Source organism: Nomascus leucogenys, chromosome 3 (assembly GCF_006542625.1).
Source record: "Nomascus leucogenys isolate Asia chromosome 3, Asia_NLE_v1, whole genome shotgun sequence".
Taxonomy (NCBI): Eukaryota; Metazoa; Chordata; class Mammalia; order Primates; family Hylobatidae; genus Nomascus; species Nomascus leucogenys.
In genome coordinates this window covers 152,051,629-152,075,404 of record NC_044383.1, presented here as the reverse complement: position 1 = coordinate 152,075,404, position 23,776 = coordinate 152,051,629, and the positions used below count along the sequence as shown (strand labels likewise).

Here is a 23,776-nt window from a genome sequence, read left to right as displayed (position 1 = left end):
TCTTTGCAAACATGAATGTATATATTTTCTTTGTCCCTATGCACAATGAGTAGCATACTTTATACACTATTCAGAACCTGGGCTTTTTTCTTGAAAATAAGAAAGATATTTCATATCAGCACATATAGAATTCCTTTATTCCTAATGGCTGTATACTAATCCACTAAACGGATGCACCATAATTTATTTAACTCTCTCCCTATGGGTGGATATGTAAACTCTAATCTTTCCATACTAAAAACAATGCTGTACACATGAAATTGCACAAACTGGCTTGTCTATCCTAGGAAATCTCTAGATGGGCTTGCTGGATCAAAGGGGATGTCCATTATTAACACTAATACACTGCGGGTCACTAATGTTGAGCGTTCCTGTTCACCAAAGGCATTTTATTTATTTTTTATTTTAGAGACAGGATCTCCCTCTGTTGCCCAGGCTGGAGTGCAATGGCACAATCTCGGATCACTACAACCTCCACCTCCCGGGTTCAACCGATTCTCACGCCTCAGCCTCCCGAGTAGCTGGGATTACAGCCGCGCATCACCACGCCTGGTTAATTTTTGTATTTTTAGTAGAGACGAGGTTTCACTATGTTGGCCAGGCTGGTCTCAAACTCCTGACTTCAAGTGATCCACCTGCCTCAGCCTCCCAAAGTGCTGAGATTACAGGCGTGAGCCACCACACCCGGCTACCAGAGGAATTTTGTTTTGTTTTTTTTTTGGAGACAGGGTCTTGCTCTGTTGCCCAGGCTGGAGTGCAATGGCGCAATCTCGGCTCATTGCAACTTCCGCCTCCCGGGTTCAAGCGATTCTTCTGTCTCAGCCTCCCAAGTAGCTGGGACTACAAGCACATGCCACCACGCCCAGCTAATTTTTTTATTTTTAGTAGAGGGGGGTTTAACCATGTTGCCCCGCTGGTCTCGATCCTACCTCAGTGATCCCCCCTCGGCCTCCCAAATGCTGTGATTACGGCGTCAGTCCCGCCCCCCCAGGCAGCAGGTCTGCCTGTGCCCAGCTGGAGGCATGGCGCATCTCGCTCATTGCAACTTCCGCCTCCCGGGTTCAAGCGATTCTTCTGTCTCAGCCTCCCAAGTAGCTGGGACTACAAGCACATGCCACCACGCCCAGCTAATTTTTTTATTTTTAGTAGAGGGGGGTTTAACCATGTTGCCCCGGCTGGTCTCGAATTCCTAACCTCAGGTGATCCGCCCGCCTCGGCCTCCCAAAGTGCTGTGATTACAGGCGTCAGTCACCGCGCCCGGCCACCAGAGGCATTTTAAATGATCATCCACATTAGAAACAAAACGAAACGAAACAACCTGGAAAACTGAGCGAAAGCCTTCAACGTGTTCTTTTCTCTGCCTTGGTGATCCGAAAGTCTTGCTGCGGTTTATATACTCCTAGGCGAGGGTCGCGTGCTAATGGTCCCTTTCTTTTCAATATGCACCCGCGGTGGGACTTATAGAACCTTTATTTTCAACACGTAAGCAGTCACGCTTCCTCGAGCCTAAGGCTTTGTGCTATTCTTAAATGCTTTCCTCCTCCGACGCTGCGGCTCCCTCCTGAGCCGGTAGCTGCAGCGCGTTGGTGGAGGAGCGCCGGCCCTGGGTGCCGCCCGCCACCCTGGAGGGACTTGTCCGGGGGAAAGTGCTCGGGAGAAGCCAGGGGCCCCGGCTGCGGTCGCTGGCCCGGGGCTCTGTGCACTCCCCAGTGCCCGGAAACCGCGGGCTGGCCCAGCTTGCGGGCCGGGTCCGCTCACGTGGGTGCGGGAAGCGCGGGGGACGCGGGCCGCCGGGCCAAGGTGCCCTTGCCAGGAACCGGCGCAGACACAGGCCATGGGCGCCGCGGGAACCCGGCCAGTCTCACCGCGCGCTGCGCCGCAGGGGCCCCACTGCAGGGCTCCCCAAGACCGCGCGACGCTCGGTAGGGCGCCCACAGCCCTGCGGGTCAGAGAACTGTCACTTCCACGCCCCCGCGGGCGGAGAGCCGCTGGAGCCTAGCAACAGCCCGCCAGCCCGGGCCCAGCGCCAGCCATTTTACGGCAGCAGGCCCCGCCCCCGTGCGCCACCGAGGGCGGGAAGGAGGTGTGAGGCACGAGCCAGCCAGTCCGCGCCACCATCTCCGGCCCTGCGCCCTGTCATTGGCCGAGAGCCGGGCGGTGCGGCGCGGCCGTAAGGCGTGGCCGGGTGTCGTGAGGCCTGCCTTCGGGCTACCTCGCAGTCGGCCGCCGGGGGGTTGGCCTGGGTGTCATTGGCTCTGGGAAGCGGCAGCAGAGGCAGGGACCACTCGGGGTCTGGTGTCGGCACAGCCATGGCTGGCGCGCTGGTGCGGAAAGCGGCGGACTATGTCCGAAGCAAGGATTTCCGGGACTACCTCATGAGGTGACGAGCGCCGCAGGCCGGACCCCGCAACCCGGAGGGGCGCCCGGGAGGCTGCGACCCGTGCAGTCCGCGACGAGGGCGGCCGCGAGGACGCGGTGGCCCCGGGCAGCGGGTGGGCCCGGGTCCAGGCGAGAGGGTGCGCTTGTCAGGGGGACCCCACCCAGACCCCTCCCGGACCGCCACACCCCGAAGCGGACGGCGTAGAGAGCCGGTGACAGTGGGCGCCCCTCATGGCGGGGGTGACAGTGGGTGTCCTCTCCCGGCAGGGTGACAGTGGGCGCCCCTCAGGGCGGGGGTGACAGTGGGCGCCCCTCAGGGCGGGGGTGACAGTGGGCGCCCCTCAGGGCGGGGGTGACAGTGGGTGTCCTCTCCCGGCGGGGTGACAGTGGGCGCCCCTCAGGGCGGGGGTGACAGTGGGTGTCCTCTGCTGGCAGGGTGACAGTGGGCGCCCCTCAGGGCGGGGGTGACAGTGGGTGTCCTCTGCTGGCAGGGTGACAGTGGGCGCCCCTCAGGGCGGGAGTGACAGCGAGTGTCCTCTCCTGGCAGGGTGACAGTGGGCACCCCTCAAGGCAGGGGTGACATTGAGTCCCCTTCGGGGAGTGGGTGACGGTGGGCGTCCCTCCTGGCCAGGGTGACCATGGGGACGCCTCTCCTGGTAGGCATAACAGTGGACGTTCTTCCCGGCCAGAGTGGCAGTGGGGACCGGGAGGTCCCCACGGAAGTGACAGTGGGCGCCCCTCAGGACAGGGTGACCATGGGGGCGCCTCTCCCGGCAGGGGTGACAGTGGGCGCCCCTCAGGGCAGGGTGACCCGGCAGGGGTGACAGAGGCTCGTTCCTCTCCCATGGGTGGCAGTGGGAACGTCCCTCCAGGCCAGGTGACAGTGGCTCGCTCCTCCGGGCGGGAGTGGTTTCCCGGCCGGTTTCTACCAGATCCTCGGAGTGGGTCGCCGGTCACCTGCGGCCGTCCAGGTGTGCCAGAGGCCGCGACCTGGACGTGGGGTGGGGAGACGCCAGCGGGAGGCGTTGCTGAGAGCGCGGCGCGGCGCTGTTGGAGCGGAGCTTCGGGTGCTCCCAGCGCGCTTCTGGGACAGCGGAAATAAAATGTGCTGGCCTTGGGTTCGCCTTTCGGTTTTCTCATGATAAGGACTTTAAGCTTGGGAGGAAGTACAATTCAAGATGTTTTTATATACGAAATTCTGTCAACCAAAGTAAAGTGATGTGTCTCTAAGGACATACTTTTTCTTCTTGTTCTATTTTCTGTTAACTCCTCCTTTCCAGTTAGAAACAAAGAGCATTTGCGGTTGGAAAGCCTGAAAATACACTTTCTATAATTTATTTGCACCTCTAATCTTGAGGCGCTTGCTTTTATTTCAAAATATTGAATATAACTTTGAAGCAGTTTTAGGTTATTTAGGAGTATAATTTTAGTTAGTTTTTCAGTGTATGATTTTAAAATCTAGGTAAGTGTACAGCTGCGTTTTTTTTTTTCAGTAGTTAATAGTGTGGTCAAGAGGTAAAGAGATGAAAGCTGAGGAGGAATAAATCCTGTTATAACCACACAAAAGGGATAGTATGAAGGCAACTTGATTTTAGCAATAAAAAAGTTTTAAATCCTGAATTTTATTGGAAATACTTTTTACTTCTACTTTTATAGAGCAGTAGGATAGGAAAAATAATTCAGTCTGCCATATGGTAAACTTGTAAACAGAAGCTTCACTTCTGACTTTCAAAAAAAGACATTTCTATGCCTAAATAGAACTATGATTAATTAAGATGGATGTTTAGTACTGTGGAGCACAGCAATTTACCAGATTAATGGTAGTAAAAACGTGAACAAAGTAGCAATGTGAGGATATGCTCTTAATCCTTGCTGTTAAGTTTCTTTACAGCTTTGAATATTACTTTAGCTTTTTACTAATGTATTGGATAATGAGCCTTCCTAATAGGTACAGCTAAGGTTAACATTGTATGGTAAAATTAAAAATACAGTTATGACCCCTAGCTATATAAAAATTATGCTGATAATTACTGAACAGTTTTCTTTTCTTTTCTTTTCTTTTTTTTTTTTTTTTTTTTTTGAGACAGAGTTTCGCTCTTGTTGCCTGGGCTGGAGTGCACTGGCACTATTTTGGCTCATCCAAACCTCCACCTCCTGGGTTCAAGTGATTTTTCTACCTTAGCTTCCCAAGTAGCTGGGATTACAAGCATGCGCCACCACGCCCAGCTAATTTTGTATTTTTAGTAGAGACGGGGTTTCTCCATGTTGGTCAGGCTGGTCTCGAACTCCCGACTTCAGGTGATCCGCCCACCTCGGCCTCCCAAAGTGCTGGGGTTAACAGGTGTGAGCCACCACGCCCGGCCCTAACAGTTTTATTACATAGGAAGAATTTGTTAAATATATTTTCAAGGAAGAGAGTTCTGCTTTTCTAAGTGTTATATTTTCTTCTACTAAATGGGTTTCCAAGAGCCAGACTTTTCGATAGGGTACTAGAGTATATCATCTAACCTTTTTTTCTAAAATTAACTTTATGTAGCTTTAAATTTTTATACTTTCTCCAGTATTTAATTCAATTACACTTTGACTAAATAAGGAAAAGAAGAGAATTGCATTACTCAGAACAGTGTTGCCTGGTAGAGCACCAGACTAAGATTCAGAAGAATGACTCACAGTCCAGGATCCCCAGCAAGTTGATCCCAGCAGACTTTATTTGTCCATCAAATGGGTTTAATGATAATGCTCTTTATGGGTTATCAAGAAAATTAAATTGGATAAGGGATGTGAAAATACTTGGAAACTCCAAATCACTCTACATTTTATTATATCCTTCTGTTTTTGCAAGCGAAAACATTTTTTAAAATTTACAGTTATTTAGAAAGTTAAAATCTTGTGTGAGCTATAAAGCTGTATGATCTTGAACTGAAATTATTTTTGAAAGGTGAACACGTGATGTGAAACATTCAGCTGACCTGTTTTCCCTGCCATTCTTGGCAGCAGTGGGAATTCATGCTAGGTCTGCCAAACAGTGATCGAGGGCCAGTTTGAGGTCAGGTATCAAAACTCTGACCAGAAGCTTTTTATTTTAATGTCTCCTCCCCTAGAAAGAGAAACCTTTCTTCCTAGAACGTATCAGAGGAAAGTACTTCCTATTTGTTCTTCCAAGCTTTTCTCTTACAGCCTGGCTTTTCTTTAGCAAAGGAGAATAAAATATAAAGCAGAAAACGTCATCGTATCTCTTTTCTTCTAATTAGAAACAAGGTTCCATCCCTTCCTCTTTTTACTTCATCAGTTGCCTGTTGTACATACTTTGCATCCTCTGCATTCTTTTTGTAGCCTACTGAAGGGGTCTGGAGGTTTTCTCAACTAAAGCTGTTCTAGAATTTTAAAAATTAATAACATAATTGAGTTTTTCAGCATACATTTAAAATCATATTTTATACAGATTATAAATTTATTTCAATCATGTTTTATGAATCAAGTTGAACATTCTTACTAAACTGAATTTCCAAGTGTATTTATTTATTTAGAGACAGGGTATTACTCTGTCACCCAGGCTGGAGTGCAATGGCATGATCATAGCTCACTGTAACTTCCCACTCCTGGGCTTGAGTGAGCCTCCTGCCTCAGCCTCCCAAGTAGCTAGGGCTACAGGTGTGCACAATTATACCTGGCTAGTTTTTTGTTTTTTCTTAGAGATGGTACCTTGCTATGTTGCCCAGGCTGTTCTTGAACTCCCAGCGTCAAGCAGTCCTCCCATCTTGGCCTCCCAAAGCTCTGGGATTATAGGCATGAACCACTGTGCCCAGCCCATCCACATGTATTTTAAATGATTTTTTTTTTTCACTGAAAGAGGTTATGAAACAGGCTCTCACTTAGGACACCTAAGAACCAAAGGCAGTGTGTGGACTTTGATTGGGCCTGGTGTGAAAAAACAGCTGGAAAAGGCATTACTGGGATAACAGAACACTTAAATAGGATCTCGGTATTAAATAATATTAAATAATTATTGACAATTGTTAATTGTGATAATAGTACTGTTAAACCTAGGTGATGAGTTTGAATGATGGGTTTGAAGCCCAGCTCTAGCTTTCCAGCTTTGTGAGCTTGGGCAAATTGTTTAGCTTTTGTGCTTTGGTAGCTGTTTAATGACATAGTATAGCGCTTGACAAAAGTAAGTGTTCAATTTATTTTTTATTGTAACTAATATTGCATGTTTAATCCCCAAGATTTCTGGTACTCTCTTTTTGGTACTTTCTTCTATCTCTTCTTACTTACCTTGATTAGGATCTTGAATCAAGAACTTCCTGGGTCTCTATTCCAATACCTTTTTCTTAAGAAACTATTCCCTCACCTTTCTTATTGACAGAATAGAAAAAGAGAGCTCTTCTTTGCTTTTCCTCTTCTCTCATTCTCCTTCCTGGATTTCTGGTTAAGAAGAATAAATTAGAATGAGCAAAAAAGTTTTGAGGTAGGACATATATTTTAATGATTAACTCAATCAAGGTCTGTGCAGCTTTATTCTAGAGACTTATTCCTCTTCTCAAGTTTGTATATTACAGTAAAGGTGAATGGATACACACACACACACACACACACACGTATTTGTATATGTGTGCAGAGGATGTTTTCTTAAGAAGAACCTAGATCATAGAGTGCTTTAAAATCAGTTAATCACTTAGCATGCTTATGAATCTGAAGTTAGTGGGATGTTTGCATTGAATATTCTCAAGTTGATGAGGTATTCTAAATTAATTTTAACTTCTGAGTCTCCAGGAAAGCTTTCAGAATTATACTTACTACCCAGGTGAGAAGTTGCAGTAAAATGAAAGTGAATCTTTCCCAAACTTGTGGAATATTAGAGTTGGAACAGGCCTTAGAAATTCCAGTGCTTCATTTGCCACATGAGAAGGCTGATACCTGAACCAAACAGATAACTTCAGAACCTCTGGATACCAAACTTGTGAAGCTAAAACAGAAATGTCAACTTGGGATTTAAAGGAAAATAGTAATGCATAGAAATGGTTTTGAAAAGAAGGTTTTAGATATTTTTGTGCTCCGTGTTTTCCTGCATATGTCTCCCTTTTCTCTGCCAAACTGCTTTTCACACCCAGTCCTTGGACTCTTTGAGCACTTCCCTGCCATATAATTGACTTTCAGAAATTGAATGAAGCTGTAAATGTTCAAGCAGGACTGGCCATAAGTATCTCTTAATATCTGGATAGTCCAGTCACAAAGGTCTTTACTGTCATTCAGCTGACTTTTGGCTTGCTAAATATAGCTGAATATCACAAATTCTAATTGTTAAAACCCTCCCTCATTTTAATTTGAACTAGAAAACTAGACAAAATTTGGTAAGAATAAATTTCAGCAAACTGTAGAATTATGATCTAAAATATCTCAAAATTTTGTCCCGTTTTACTTTGAATAATGTTAGAAATATACTATGCTAGGCTGTCAGTTGGATCCTTTTAGTACTACATAAGCAAGTTATAAATTACCTAAATTGCTCTCAGTACTTTCAGAGAAAGCTAACATTACCGTAATTTTGGAAAAATTAGAGACTGACCTAAAAACAGCTCCTCTCCTCCTTTTCAAATCTCCTCCTGGTTCAGCCTGCCTGCCTCCACTTCTGCCTCCACCATGTCCATCAGGGTGACCTAGCAGCCCTACGAGGTGTTCACCTCTGGCCCCCGGGCCTTCAGCAGCTGCTCCTACATGAGCAGGCCCAGTGCCCGCATCAGCTCCTTGATTGTCTCCTGAGTGGACAGCAGTAACAGCTTCCAGGGTGGCCTGGGCACCGGCATGGGTCTGCCACTGCACTCCAGCCTGGCTAACAGAGCGAGACTGTCTCAAAAAAAAATAATAATAATAATAATAATAATAATAATTGTAACTGATATGCCAGGAAAGGAGAGAAAATGGAATCATATAAAATGCTCGTTTAAAACCATAAAAGGCAGAAAAAGAATGGAAGGCAAAAAAAGAACAAAGAACAAGGACAACAAATAGAAAACAGTAACAAATATGGTAAATAGTAATACAACTATACCAATAATCACTTTGAGTATCAGTAGACTAAAAGTACCAATTAAAAGACATATTGTACGAGTGGATCAAAAATTAAGACTCAATATACATTGTCTACAAGAAACCCACTTTAAATGTAAATACACATCTAGATTAAAAGTAAATAGGTAGAGATAGGTGTACCATGTTAACATTAATCAAGAAAAGGCGTTGGTAGCTATAGATGGAGCATACTTCAGAGCAAGGAAAATTACCAGGGATAAAGAGAGACATTACATATGATAATGGGATCAATTCTCCAAAAAGACATATGCAATGGTTAATTTTAGGTGTCAACTTTACTGGGTTAACAGATACCCAGATAGATGGTAAAACATTATTTCTGGGCATGTTTATGCAGGTGTTTCTGGAAGAGATTGGCATTTGAATCAGTAGACTGAGTAAAGAAGATGTGCCCTCACCCATGTAAGTGGGCATCATTTAATCTGTTGAGGGCCCCAGTAGAACAGAAAGGTAGAGAAGAGACAATTTGCTCTCTCTTCTGGAGCTTGGACATCCATTTTCTTCTGCCATCAGACATCAGAACACTAGGTTCTTGGGCTTTTGGACTCTAGGATTTACACCAGTGGCCCTTCAGGTTCTCAGGGCCTTTAGCCTCGGACTGAGTTACACCATCGGCTCCCCTAGTTCTCAGGCCTTTGGACTCAGACTGAGTTACAGCACTGGCTTTACTGATTCTCCAGCTTATGAGACTTATTACTTCTATAACAGCATAAGCCAATTTCCATTAAAAATTATATATATATATATATATACACACACACGTATGTGTATATGTATCTATAGCTATACATCTTCTATTAGTTCTGTCTCTCTGGAGAGACTTAATACAGGTAACAGTCTTTAATGTGTATGTACCATTAGAGCATTAAAACACATGAGGCAAAAACTGATAGAATTGCAAGAAAAAATAGATGAATCCACTAATATAATTGGAGATTTCACCCCTCCATCATAAATAGACCCAGCAGGCAGAAAATCAGTACCGACATAATTTAACTCAACAAAACAATGAACCAACTGGATATGGTGAACATCAGTAGACTGCTACATGTAACAGCAGCAGAATATACATTCTTCTCAAGCTCACATGGAACACTCACCAAGATAAATTATATTCTGGCAAATAGAACACACCTTAACCAATTTAAAAGACTAGAAATCATATGGTGTGTGCTTTGGAATTAAACTAGAAGTCGCTAACAGAAAGCTGGAAAATCCCCGATACTTGGAGATTAAACAGCACACTTCTAAATAACTCTGGGTCAAAGAAGAAATCTCAAGATAAATTTTTTAATATTTTGAACTAAATAAAAGTGCAAACACAACTTATCAGAATTTGTGGGATACAGTTAAAGCAGTGATTAGAGAGAATTTTTATAGCATTGGATGCATATATTAGAAAACAAGAAGGTTCTAAAATCAATCATCTAAGCCTCCACCTTTCAAAACTAAAAAAAAAAAAAGCAAATTAGAATGAAAATAAGCAGAAGAAAGGAAATACAGTAGCTCTCCACCCCCTTATCCACAGTTTGCTTTCTGCAGTTTCAGTTACTTGTGGCCAAACTAAGGTCTGAAAATATTAAGTGGAAAGTTCCAGGAACAACCAATTCATAAACTGTAAATTTTGTGTCATTCTGAGTAGCGTGATGAAATCTCATGCCATCCCACTTTGTCCTTCTTGAAACATGAACCATCCCTTTGTCCACCATCTGTATGCTGTAGATGCTACCTACTTGTTAGTCACTTAGTCATCCCACCTAGTCACTTAGCCATTGTTGTGGTATTGCAGTGCTTCTGTTCAAGTAACCCTTATTTTATTTAATGATGGCCCCAAAGTACAAGACTAGTGATGCTGGTACTTTGAATATGCCAAAGATAAGCCACAAAGTACTTTTTTTAAGTGAATAGGTGAAAGTTAAAGTCCCAGCACGTTATTCTGTGGATATCAACACACAGATTTTGGAGTTTAAATGGAGAGGGCAGTAAACCCAAAAATAGCCAACACAGTATTGGAAGAGAAGAACAAAGTTGGAGGACTGACATTACCTAACTTTAAAACTTACTATAGAGCCACAGTAATCCAGACAGCGTGGTATTGGCAAAGAAATAGACAGATCAATCAATGGAACAGAATAAAGTGCCCAGAAGTAGACCTACATAAATAAAGTCAACTAAATTTTGACAAAGGAGCAAAGGCAAAACAATGTAGTAAAGACAGTCTTTTCAACAAATAGTGCTGGACAACTGGACATGCAATTGCAAAAAAAAAAAAAAACACGAATGTAGACACAGACCTTATACTATTTACAAAAATTCACTCAAAAAGGATCACAGACCTAAATGTAAATCACAAACTATAAAACTCCTAGCAGATAATTTAGGAGAAAATCTAAATTACCTTGGGTTTGGTGATGAGTTTTTCTGATACAAGACCAAAGACATGATCCCAGAAATAATTGATAAGCTGGACTTCATAAAAATTAAAAAGTTTTGCCCTGTGAAAGATGCTGTCAAGAGAATGAAAAGAGAATATAGGAGAAAATATTTGCAGAGGACATAACTGATAAAGGCCTTTTCCAAAATATACAAAGAACTCTTAAAACTTAACAATAAGGCCAGGCGTGGTGGCTCACGCCTGTAATTCCAGCACTTTGGGAGGCCAAGGCAGGCAGACCACTTGAGGTCGAGAGTTTGAGACCAGCCTGGCCAACATGGTGACCTCTACCTAATTCTCTACTAAAATACAGAAATTAGCCAGGTGTGGTGACGGGTGCCTGTAATCCCAGCTACTTGGGAGGCTGAGGCAGGAGAATCACTTGAACCTGGGAGGCGGAGGTTGCAGTCAGCCAAGATCATGCCACTGCACTCCATCCTGAGCAACAGAGCAAGACTCCCTCTCAAAAAAACAAGCCAACAAAACCCACAAAAACAAAACTCAACAATAAGAAAGGAACTCAATTAAAAATGGGCCGAAGACCTAAACAGATACCTCACTGTGTTCAGATGGCAAATAAGCATGTGAAAAGAAGCTCTGCCAAAAATTGGACACCACTGTTCTACATCATATGTCATCAGGGAAATGCAAATTAAAACGAGATACCACTAAACATCTATTAGAAAGTCCAAAAGGCAGAACGCCGATAAAAGCAAATGCCGATTAGGATGTGAATCAACAGGGACTCTCATTCATTGCTGGTGGGAATGCAAAATCATACAGCCACTTTGGAAACAGTTTGGCAGTTTCTTACACATTCTTTGGTATTTACCCCTAGGAGTTGAACACTTAGGTCCACACAAAAACCTGCATGTGGATTTTTATAGAGGTTTTGTTCATAACTGCCAAAACTTGGAAGCAAATAAGATGTCCTTTGGTAGGTGAATGGCAAAGTAAATTGTGGTACATCCAGACAATGGAATATTATTCAGCACTAAAAAGTGAGCTATGAAACCATGAAAAGACATGAGGGAAACTTAAATTCATGTTACTGAATGAAAGAAGCCAGTCTGAAAAGGCTGCATACTACCTGATTCCAACTACTCAACGTTCTGGAAAAGGCAAAATTACAGAGATAGTCAAAAGATCAGTGGTTCCAAGGGTTTAGGTGGAGCACAGAGGATTTTTAGAGAGTGAAACTACTGTAAGACACTATAATGATGGATGCATGGCATTATATGTTCATCCAAACCCACAGGATGTACAGCACTAACAGTGAACCTTAATGTAGATATGGAGTTTGGGTAACAAGGCTGTGTCAATGTAAGTTTCGTGATTGTGATAAATACAGCATGGGCGGGGGATGTAGATAATGGGAGAGTGCGTGCATGTTTCGGGACTGGGTGTATATGGAAGGTTTCTGTACTTTGATTCAGTTTTACTGTGAACCTAAAACTTCTCTGAAAATAAAGTTTATTTTTTAAAAAAACAGAATACTTAATTTTTAACTGGAAATACAGTTTCTCCTCCATGAGAATTTGAAATCGTAAGAAAGTCTATGAGCTTTGTGTTTGTTTGCTTTTTTACTGAAAATAAAGGCAGCATACCAAATAAAGAGAAAATCAAGAATATTTTCTAAATGGTTTTGCATTACTGTCCCCAAATTGCAGTTTCTATGTGGCTTATAAATTTATCTCCCTTTTTTTTTGAAACAGGTAATAATACATATTTGGAAGCATTTTTTTTCTAATTTGGTTCTGGACAAATATGCTTTTCAGATATTTTGATTGAGTCGTTGATTCATGCGTTCTAGAAAACCCTGACTCAGAATTGAGGGATGTTGAGTTGTAGTGTTTTGTATTTAACAGACATATTTAAACTGACTTTACTCTCAGATTGTTTTACAGTAATTAATGTGATTATATTCCTGTAGGACTTTTGAATTGAGCAGGGTATGAAGGCAGAAGTTAATTCTCCCTTATTCTCATACATTTGTAATCTATACTAATCCTTATTCTCACACATTGTAATTCTCCCTTATTCTCATACGTTTGTAATCTCCCTTATTCTCATACATTTGTAATCTGTTGTAAAATAGGATATAATCAAGCTGTTGTATGATTTAAGGAGAGAGTCTTAAAGGAAAAACTAAGTTATGTCCAAGTTGAAACTTCACATTGTAAGTACTACATCCTTTAAAATATTTTTATAGGGAAAAAAATGTGCCCTTGGTTATTCATAGTTACCTAAAGGGCCAGTGTTCAGATACTGACAAAGGTATTTGAAGGAGAGCAATGCCGTAGGTGACTGACTGTTCTAGCTAGATTATGCTGTGTGATCTGGTAAGGTTATCAATCTCTCTGCTATAAAGCATTGTGGTCAGTTTGTACTTGCTGTGAAATATAATTTGGATAATTATATTTGCATATATAATTATATGAATGATATATTTCATAATATAACCTATCTGAAGCACATAGTAGTACCCCCTCATCTGCAGTTTCTCCTTCTATGGTTTTAGTCACTCAAGGCCAGTTGTGGTCCAAAAAAATATTACAGTATTGTGAAAGAGAGAGTAACCACATTCTCAAAATTTTTATATCAGTTTATTGTCATAGTTATTCTATTTTATTATTAGTAATTGCTGTCAATCTCTTCCTCTGCCTAATTTATAAATTAAACATTATCATAGGTATGTATGTATAGGAGAAAAACATAGTATATATAGGATTCGGTATTATCCCCGGTTTCAGGCATCCACTGGAGGTCTTAGAATGCATCCCCTGAGGATAACGGGGACTACTGTATTATTAGCACCATCAACAATTATTTTCATGTTACAAATTATAATCTCTGTGCTCTCTAAAACAAAACAACTAGTAGAATTCTTTGGACTTGAGTGTGTTTATAAAGGATTTCATTATTTCATTTTTCCCCCTGCCATACTGCTCAATTTTATTATTTTATTTCAATAACTTTTTCAGTAGCTCAACTTTGAGATTTTGCCCTAAGAGAAGAGCTCAGGTATAACCTGGCAAGAGAAATTGTTATTTCAGAAATAAAAGTAACTCAATATAAGTTTTTGGTGTATTTTTAAATTTAAAATTCTGGAAAACAGCATTGACATTTTTACTATTCATTCATTCATTCAACAAATATTTTTTAAATTCCAGTTTAAATGCCAGGCACTACTTTAAGTAGTCCAGTAGTAACAAAAATACATCCCTCTGGGGGTTCACATTCTGGTGCAATGTGTTAGTAAGCAGAAGGGAAAGTTTCATTGTTAATAGAATTCTGCAGCAGTATGCTTCTCTGCAACTTACCACTTTTAAGGAAATATTTCCTCAAAAGCTGTGCTGTCCAATTTGAGAGCCACTAGCCACAGGTGGCTACTGATCACTTGAAATGTGACTAGTTCAAGCTGAGATGTGCTGTAAGTGTAAAATACACACTAGAGTCCAAATAATTGTATGAAAAAGCATGTAAAAGGTCTAATGAGTAGTTTTTATTGATTACATTTTGAAATTAAAATTTTTTTGCATACATATGAATTAAATAAACTATTAATACAAGTAATTTCTGTGGTTTCTTTTTACTTTTCTACCTTTCTTTTCTTTTTTTTTTTCCTTTTTTTTTCCAGACAGGGTCTTGCTCTGTTGCCCAGGCTGGAGTACAGTGGTGTGATCTTACCTCACTGCAGACTTGAACTCCTGGGCTCAAACAATCCTCTGGAGGCACAAACCACCCATGCCCAGCTAATTTTTAAAACGTATTTGTGTATAGATGGGGTCTCACTGTGTTGCCCAGATTAATGGTGAACTCCTGGCCTCAAGCAATCCTCCTGCCTTAGCCTCCCAAAGTGCTGGGATTACAGGCATAAGCCACTGTGCCCGGCCTTCTTTTTAGTTTTCTTAATGTGGCTTCTAGAAGTTTTAAATTACATACGTGGCTTGTATTTGTGCCTTGCATTATATTTCTATTGGACAGTTCTGCTCTAAGGATTGCACTTATTTTCCATAAAATTAAGATCTAATTTCATTAAGTCAAAGTTCTTATTAGAAATAATATTACTTGATCTTTTAAAAATAATAAAAGAATGTACACTGTTAACATTGTAGTCCTGTTACTGAAATTTGAATACAGATGTGAGGTTGCAGTAACCTAATAAGACCAAAATCATTTGATTTTTTTTCTTCTTTTTTCCATGTCTCTCCTGTCTGAACTTCGGTGACTCTTCACAAAATAGTACGGTAAGAAAATTATTTCCGTCCATTTCAGGCTTTTGCAGACTTTCTGCATTAAGAGAGTTACGGATAACAGACTTAGCGTCCTTTGCTTGTGAGAGCCTCTCTAGCCACCATGGCTGGCAGGTTGTGAAGGTTGCCTACTGCACCTTGGCCTGTCCTGGGGAGCCTAGACACGAGCTCTGTCAGAGCCATGCTCCTGGGGCTGCTCCCTACTCCTGTTTTTAGAAACAAGCATATAATTACTTCATTGATAATAGTCACAGTGGAGCCTGGCAACCGATGAAAGGAAATAGAGAAAGAAAAAGAGAAAGCAGGAAAAGAAGGGTGGGATCATTTTTTTCCTGTAGGGTGGAGTTCATTTCCATGGCTTGATTTTCACACAGGAGATGGTGTTGTATAATTCTGTTGGAACTTTCTTTTCAGCACAATTAAGAATTATAATGAAGTAAAATGTTTTCCATTTAATCCAACATATGTTAATTTCTTTTTGAATTTTAATAAAGTTCCTTATTTTTCTCAAAATTGACTGCTGAATACCTGACAGAGCATAAATCAATTGTATTCTAAAAAAGGGAAGAGAGAACTAGAATATTGTACTAGATAGAAAAGATGCATTATAAACTTTCTCAGGTTAGATATTTTAGTAAACTAGTGTTAAAATGATTTTTACCTTTTGTATTCTTAAGAAATATATTTTCAGTATAGCTCAACACTTAGAGTCATAAGTGTATGTGTAGTTCTTAACTTGCAGAACTCTGTTTCCTATAACCTAACACTCATCACACTTAAACTTTCTATTTTTTTATTTTTATTTTTTGAGATGGAGTCTTGCTCTGTTGCCCAGGCTAGAGTACAGTGGCACGATCTTGGCTCACTACAACCTCTGTTTCATGGGTTCAAGCGATTCTCCTGCCTCAACCTCCCGAGTAGCTGGGATTACAGGTGTGAGCCACCACACCCAGCTAATTTTTGTATTTTTAGTAGAGACGGGGTTTCACCATGTTGGTCAGGCTGGTCTCGAACTCCTGACCTCATGATCCGCCTGCCTCGGCCTCCCAAAGTACTGGGATTGCAGGTGTCAGCCACCACGCCCGGCCCACACTTAAACTTTTAATACCATCACTTAGCCAGGAATCTCCCAAGGCTACTTTAGGTTTAGATTTATTCCATTGTCCATTTCTGCTTTAGCCCCACCTATGAAAGAAGACACATTCACAACCAGTGGTAGAGAAACTGTGGTTTATATGCCCCTTAGAATAACTCTTCAGGCTCTGTTGTAGCCCTGGGTTCATGCATGATAACGTAGACAGCAACAACACCATACAGTGCAGAGGAGTGGCAAGAGAGTAAACGGAAAAGGAGATGAAAATAGACCAAGTGGAGGAAGTCCTGGTCAAAAAAGGAGGAAAAGGAAGATCACTATGGAATAATAGAGAGTTGAAAAATGAAGTGACACCCAATAACAGGACGGGTAAGAAAAGAAGTAAGTAGGTAAGGGAGAGATAGATACCTTACAAAAGTCTGGGGAATAAGGAAAAAAGAAAACCGGCCATATCTCATCTAAATATAAGAAATTAAGGGTCATTGTTAATAGAATTCTGCAGGAGTGCACTTCTCTCCAACTTGTCATTTTCTTTTTTTTTTTTTCTGAGACAGAGTCTCGCTGTGTCACCCAGGCTGGAGTGCAGTGGTGCAGTCTTGGCTCACTGCAAACTTCACCTCCTGGGTTCAAGCAATTCTCTGCCTCAGCCTCCCAAGCAGCTGGGATTACAGTCACCTGCCACCACACCTGGCTAATTTTTGTATTTTTAGTAGAGACAGGGTTTTACCATGTTGGCCAGGCTAGTCTTGAACTCCTGACCTCGTGATCCACCCGCCTCAGCCTCCCAAAGTGCTGGGATTACAGGCGTGAGCCACTGCACCCGACCCAACTTGTCATTTTCAAAGAAATATTTCCTCTAAAGCCTTGCTGTCCAATTTGAGAGCCACTAATCACCTTGTCTAAATGTAAGAAATTAAGTGAAAGTTGCAGTAGTATCTTAGATAATATGCAGTCTGAATGCAAGAGGACTAATTAGCCAGCCCAGAATCTCAAGATTCTTTAAACCAACTGTGCCTAATTTACAGAGTTTATAACTCACATGTTAAACCCTGAAATACTTATCGTGATGGCTGTATGGGAACTTTGACCTTTTATAGTTATTTAAATGACCTTGTGGCTTTCATGTTAAATAAACATTTTAAAATATTCTATTATGCCAAATCCAATTCCCATTTATTTTTCTTATATTTCCCTTGGTTTACCACTTTTTAGGGAATCTTTGGATTTTAACCCCTCGTCAATAATAGAAGCAAAATCTAGAAATATATTTAGCAGTCCGAATTTAACCTAAACATTATGATAGGCAGAAGTCAAGCAAAGACTGTTTTTACTCTTTAGTGTTAGGATAACTAAAAGGGGTGTTTAGCCAACAAGATGTGGTTTCTTTCAGATTTGAAAATATTATTTCCAAATTCTAAATTAATGAAACAATTTTTCATTTTTAATGAACGAAAGCCACAAGCCTTATTTTATTTCAGCATCTAAAATTAAACTGATTGTGGCTGCTGTCAAACACAGACGACTTCACTTTGGTATCCTTGGATGAGTGTAGTTGTAGAATGAAAAACTATTGGTTTATTTCTTTAATATTAATATAAGTTTTTGCTATTATGTCAAAAGTACTTTCCAATCTTAATTTCTTAGTGTCTGGGGTCCTGGGTATTGATTTCCAAGTTCTTTTATCTTAGAATAGCTCATATAAGCTGAAAAACAATTTATTCCCTTATTAAGTTTCTTTCTTCAGAAAAGTACCCAATTTAGGGTCTGCATTTTAAGAATTATTAACAGGCCGGGCGCAGTGGCTCACACTTGTAATCCCAGCACTTTGGGAGGCCGAGGCGGGTGGATCACGAGGTCAGGAGATCAAGACCACGGTGAAACCCTGCCTCTACTAAAAATACAAAAAATTAGCCAGGCGTGGTGGCGGGCGCCTGTAGTCCCAGCTACTCAGAGAGGCTGAGGCAGGAGAATGGTGTGAACCCGGGAGGCGGAGCTTGCAGTGAGCCGAGATTGCGCCACTGCACTCCAGCCTGGGAGACAGAGTGAGACTCCGTCTCAAAAAAAAAAAAAAAAAAAAAAAGAATTATTAACAAATATCTTAATAAAAATTTGGGAAAAGGAGTGTGGATAGATTTAAACATAAAAATTATGGAGAATAGTTCTAACAGGGTTTGAATTATAGCAACAATGAGTTGTGTAAGAAGTGAATCTTATTTTTATTTTTAAATTTTCTAAATGGGACAATCAGAGACGACTTGGTTGTAGTATGGAAACCAGTAGGGACCTTGGGAAGCTGCCAAACCCTTTCTAGCTCTGGGCTCAGCTGTAAGACCTGCTGATTCCTACAGGAACACTTGGACAATCCAATACCTAAATGTTAACCATCAGTTAACCCAGTAAACCTGCAAGATGGAAACGAAGATTTGTTTTCACGAGTTTCACATGATTATTTAAAGTAAGGGAAATTTCAGCTGTTTATAGTTCTGTCTTAACTTTTTCCTCTCTTCATTCTTTTCCTCTCATTTTTTGTAGCATTTCTGGGGCCCAGTAGCCAACTGGGGTCTTCCCATTGCTGCCATCAATGACATGAAAAAGTCTCCAGAGATTATCAGTGGGCGGATGACATTCGGTAAGAATGCAGATTTGGATAATCGGGGGACTTTCAACATAGTACAGCTCCTGCTTGCATTTCAAGATTGTAGCACTAGATGTTACAGTCACTATTAGAAAGTCACATACAGAATGTGATGGCATGGAAGAGTGTTACTTCTCTATGTGAGTAAGAAACAAGATTAATTAGAAATATTTATCTAGGAAGTAGTAACATCTTATTTGCCTTTCAGATTTAGCGCACCCAACTGAAGACTGTGTCATCTGAATCATTCTAATAGTCACTCTAATGATTTATATTATGAACTTTTTTGGGGGAAAGTGTCATTAAACTTACTTGAAACCCTGATATTTGAACATAAAACTATTGTGGAGGGAATAAATAACAATTCTTTCAGATAATGAATGGATTATAAGCAACTCCAGGAGACAAAAAAAGTGGCTAAAACAAATTTCAGCCTACTCTTGCTCTGAAATATGTTCCTTAAATGTTTAAATAATTAACAAAAACGCATAGCAGTACAGTAAATTTTTTTATGAGCTTCCTATTCATACAGGCATTTAAGTAACAACTTTTATCTGTCAAAGGCTTTCGCAGAAGAGGTTCTTTTTTGATCAAGGCAATGGAACTGTTCATCTCTGTGGTCCTATCAACCCTCTCAGTTTTCTAAGTTATTGATTGACTTTGCTCTGCTATTTTTGGCAGCCCTCTGTTGCTATTCTTTGACATTCATGAGATTTGCCTACAAGGTACAGCCTCGGAACTGGCTCCTGTTTGCATGCCACGCAACAAATGAAGTGGCCCAGCTCATCCAGGGAGGGCGGCTTATCAAACACGAGTAAGCAGATTTCAATTTAGTTACTTTCTTTTCAGGAATTTGAAGAATTGGGGAGAATGAAACTAAAATCTTTTCTGAGGGAGTACTGTGGGACTGGAGTGTGTATAGATGTGCTTTAGCAGTTGGGGAAACAACTTACTAAAACATGAAAGTTAACATGAACTAGGATACAGGCTGAGCATCCCAAATCCAAAAATCTGAAATGCTCCAAAATATGAAACCTTTAGAGTGCCAACATGACACTCAAAGGAAGTGCTCATTGGAGCATTTTGGATTTTGGACTTTCAGTTTAGGGATGCTCAACTGGTATAATCCAGTTATTCCAAAATCTGAAAAAATCTGAAACATGTCTGGGCCTAAGCATTTCAGATGAGGGATACCCAACCTATATTACTGTTTTTATAAGTTGTAAGTTGAAATAAATGTTACGTAAAGGTGCCTTTTTAAAGCCATCCAAAGCCCTTGCGATTGGCATTGACATTTTGTTTCTCATTGAATTTTTCTTTTTGTTTCTTTCCAGGATGACTAAAAAGGCATCTGCATAACAATGGAAAATGAAGAACAAGGTCTTGAAGGGACAGCATTGCCAGCTGCTGCTGAGTCACAGATTTCATTATAAATAGCCTCACTAAGGAAAATACACTGAATGCTATTTTTACTAACCATTCTATTTTTATAGAAATAGCTGAGAGTTTCTAAACCAACTCTCTGCTGCCTTACAAGTATTAAATATTTTACTTCTTTCCATAAAGAGTAGCTCAAAATATGCAATTAATTTAATAATTTCTGATGATGGTTTTATCTGCAGGAATATGTATATTATCTATTAGAATTTACTTAATGAAAAACTGAAGAGAATAAAATTTGTAACTACTAGCACTTAAGTACTCCTAATTCTTAACATTGTCTTTAATGACCACAAGACAACCAACAGCTGGCCACGTACTTAAAATCTTGTCCCCACTGTTTAAAAATGTTATCTGTGTATTTCCATGCAGTGTGTATATTGAGATGCTGTAACTTAATGGCAATAAATGATTTAAATATTTGTTAAATGAGTATGATTAAATATCTTGCTGCATTCCCTAGGAAACTGCAGAACAATATATCTGAAAAGACAATTATAGGTGAAAATGGAACTCCTTGAAAACTATGAAGATGGCTGGAGGAAATGCAGAGCTGGAAGGCCAGTGTTTTCTGGAAAGCATGGACAGTCCAGCTACGCAGAACGCATTCTTTCTCTTATGGGCAAGTGTTATTAATAGAAGCGCCCCTCAGTCACTGAGACTCAGGCCAGTCACATGAGTGTTCTGGGCTTCTCTTTCCCTCTTTGTAAAAGTTGCAGAGGCGATTCCTGTGGTGATCTAAGAATTGTGCTGCTTTCCAGAGAAAGCTGTTGAGATTGCAGTCTCACAGGAATGGGCTGATCCCGTAGTCCAGCACAGCACTGGGTGCTGGGATGGAGGAATCAACTTTCAGGGGAGGGATGGAGCCGTTAACTAGGAGCTGCTCCGGAGAGGTCTGACCAAATGACTGAAAATATCCTAAGAGCATAGTCCTGACTTCTTATTTCACATTATACAGTTAAGTTAGGGTTTTTTAAAAAAAAATGCAACTTGAATCTGATTACAGTTTCCCATTCTCTATGTGGTAGCAGATGAGGGCAGCAGAGAAGCCCGTGATGAGCAGAGGGGAAGTCTGTGAGGCGCAGACTCCCTCAAGGGTCCATACCATATTCTGTCACTTTTTTTTTTTTTTTTTTTTTTTTTGAGGCAGGGTCTCACTCTGTGGCCCAGGCTGGAGTGCAGTGGTGCAATCACAGTTCACTGCAACCTCCACCTCCTGGATTCAAGTGATTCTTCTGCCTCAGCCTCCCAAGTAGCTGGGATTACAGGCATGCGCCACCACACCCGACTAATTTTTGTATTTTTAGTAGAGGTGGGGTTTCGCCATGTTGGCCAGGATGGTCCCGAACTCCTGGCCTCAAGTGATCTGCCTGCTTCCCAAAGGGCTGGGATTACAGGCATGAGCCACTGCACCCTGCTTCATATTCTGTCACTTTTATTTTCTTTTTAAGGTGCTATACAGTTCACAAAGCATTGTCATATGTGTTCTATTTGGGCCTCGCACAGCACTGTGGAGCAAGCTGGTCATTTATTTATAGAGGAGGGAACAGGTTGTGAAGCTGTGAAACACCTGTATTTGGCAGGGCCAGGGCACACACCTGTCTGGGGACGCTGCTCCTGCCACACTGCAGCTGGGACCATGGCAGGACAGACACTGCAGGAACCCTGCCACGCCACAGCTCCATCAGGCTTAGCTTCCACAGTTAAGTACAGCTGAGCATGGTGGAAAAAACTGGCATGAAGAGCTGTAGATTGGTTAAATTAAAACCACTTGTTCTACTTTATCATACAAGTAATACTTCCGAGACATTCTAACTCTACAGAGACACAGGGCATAGAGTGCAGCAGCTGAAGCCCTCACAGGTCTCCTCCACCCTTGGCCTATCCCTGTAGAGTCAGCCACTGTCAAGGATTTTTGGTTTGGGGTCTTTCTCTTCATCACCTTGGAAAAACTCCCAACCTGCTAGCCTTTAGTGCTGGGTAAGAAGCAAGGAGATTCTCCACACCTCCATTTCAGAGATTGGCCAGCTCCCTGAAGACATGGCCTTGTCGGTCAGCCCAGGTGGAAGCCTGCAGAGCACCAGGGACCAGGAGCAGATACTGCAGGTGATTCGAGCAGGAACAGGCCCTGATAAAAACCAAGGCAACAGTTTGGTTCAGTGGACTTTTCTGGTACTCCCGAGGAGAGAATATGGAGAGATAGAGGCCAGTAAGGTCATTCCTGCTGGCCGAAACCTGCATCCGAGCTGAGGGAATCCTGCGAGTGTGCAGACGCAGTCAAAGCAGGCACAGATGCAGGAGTGGCATGGAGTCTGCTCCCTCAGAGCCACAGCTTCTGACTGTGCCTCAGAGAGAGTGACGAGGGACTCACCAGGGGAAGGACTGACAGGCACTTGGCCCGCTTAGAGGTCACAGGAAGTTTTTAACTGTCGCACTTCCTCTTTCCGCACAGAGCCCTGAGCACTTGCAAAGACGAAGGCAAGAATGCAAGGCACCTGATTAGAAGCAGTAGGAAAGGATGTGAGACTTTTTCCACTGTCGGAATTTGATTCCTAATTTCACATAGCGTTGAGACCAGTCATGATAAAGTATATTCCAGAACAAGAGTTTTTGGGTTTTTTTGCATTGTTTTGTTGTGTTTGAGATGGAGTCTTGCTGTGTTGCCCAGGCTGGAGTGCAGTGGCACCATCTCGACTCGCTGCAACCTCAACCTCCCAGGTTCAAGCAATTCTCCTGCCTCAGCCTCCTGAGTAGCTGGGATTACAGGTGCACACCGCCATGCCTGGCTAATTTTTGTATTTTTATTTAGTAGATACAGGTTTTCACCATGGTGGCCAGGCTTGTCTCAAAGTCTTGACCTTGTGATTTGCCCGCCTCAGCCTCCCAAAGTGCTGGGCTTACAGGCATGAGCCACTGCGCCCGGCCCAGAACAAGAGTTTTTAATGGTTCTTGGTTGCTTTAAGTTTACCATATCCAATGTCTATTGTTAGCAAAAGGCGCACTCAGAACACCTTGGAATTCAGCTTATGAGCAATAAAAGGAGACAGACCCGTTATTTAAATTGCTTTTTTCTGGGCCTTGGACATGGACGACTTCCCAGGCAAGACTAATTCCTAGGCTCCGGGCAAGCTCTTGCTGCTCTTTCATCATAGGAATTTCCAGAGCTTGCCTTCCAGAGACAGGTGAAATACATTGTCACATTTGGTAAATGTTTGGTTTGTACTATGAGAGCAGTATGCATGATGTTCCATCCTAAAAACTGGAAATCCGATCTGGTCTCTTTAGTATAATCTCAGAAGTCATTGCCTTAGTATCTTGATGTGTGTTAGTGGAGAACACTGCTGGCAATGGAAATGCATTAACCATTAGAGAGTCGGCATTTAAAGTAATCATAGGTGATAAGTAAAATGTGAAAACTCGGGCCGGGCGCGGTGGCTCATGCCTGTAAT

The 23,776-nt window shown here is 41.8% G+C and overlaps 1 protein-coding gene across 1 annotated transcript; it reads left to right on the top strand.

Moving 5' to 3' along the window:
- Positions 1-2,178: 2,178 nt before the first annotated feature.
- On the top strand, positions 2,179-20,756 carry MPC1 (mitochondrial pyruvate carrier 1). Its single transcript, XM_030809957.1, has 5 exons — positions 2,179-2,380; positions 15,150-15,153; positions 18,785-18,881; positions 19,569-19,701; positions 20,222-20,756. The coding sequence occupies exons 1-5, from the start codon at positions 2,310-2,312 to the stop codon at positions 20,244-20,246; spliced, it is 330 nt and encodes a 109-aa protein (XP_030665817.1). The 5' UTR covers positions 2,179-2,309; the 3' UTR covers positions 20,247-20,756.
- The last annotated feature ends 3,020 nt before the right edge of the window (positions 20,757-23,776 follow it).

Excerpts from the sequence above, each read along its gene's own strand:
- MPC1 (XM_030809957.1), top strand. The coding sequence starts at position 2,310 with ATGGCTGGCGCGCTGGTGCGGAAAGCGGCGGACTATGTCCGAAGCAAG. Across the intron at positions 18,882-19,568 it reads CAGTGGGCGGATGACATTCG|CCCTCTGTTGCTATTCTTTG; the intron begins GTAAGAATGCAG and ends TATTTTTGGCAG. Across the intron at positions 19,702-20,221 it reads GGGCGGCTTATCAAACACGA|GATGACTAAAAAGGCATCTG; the intron begins GTAAGCAGATTT and ends GTTTCTTTCCAG.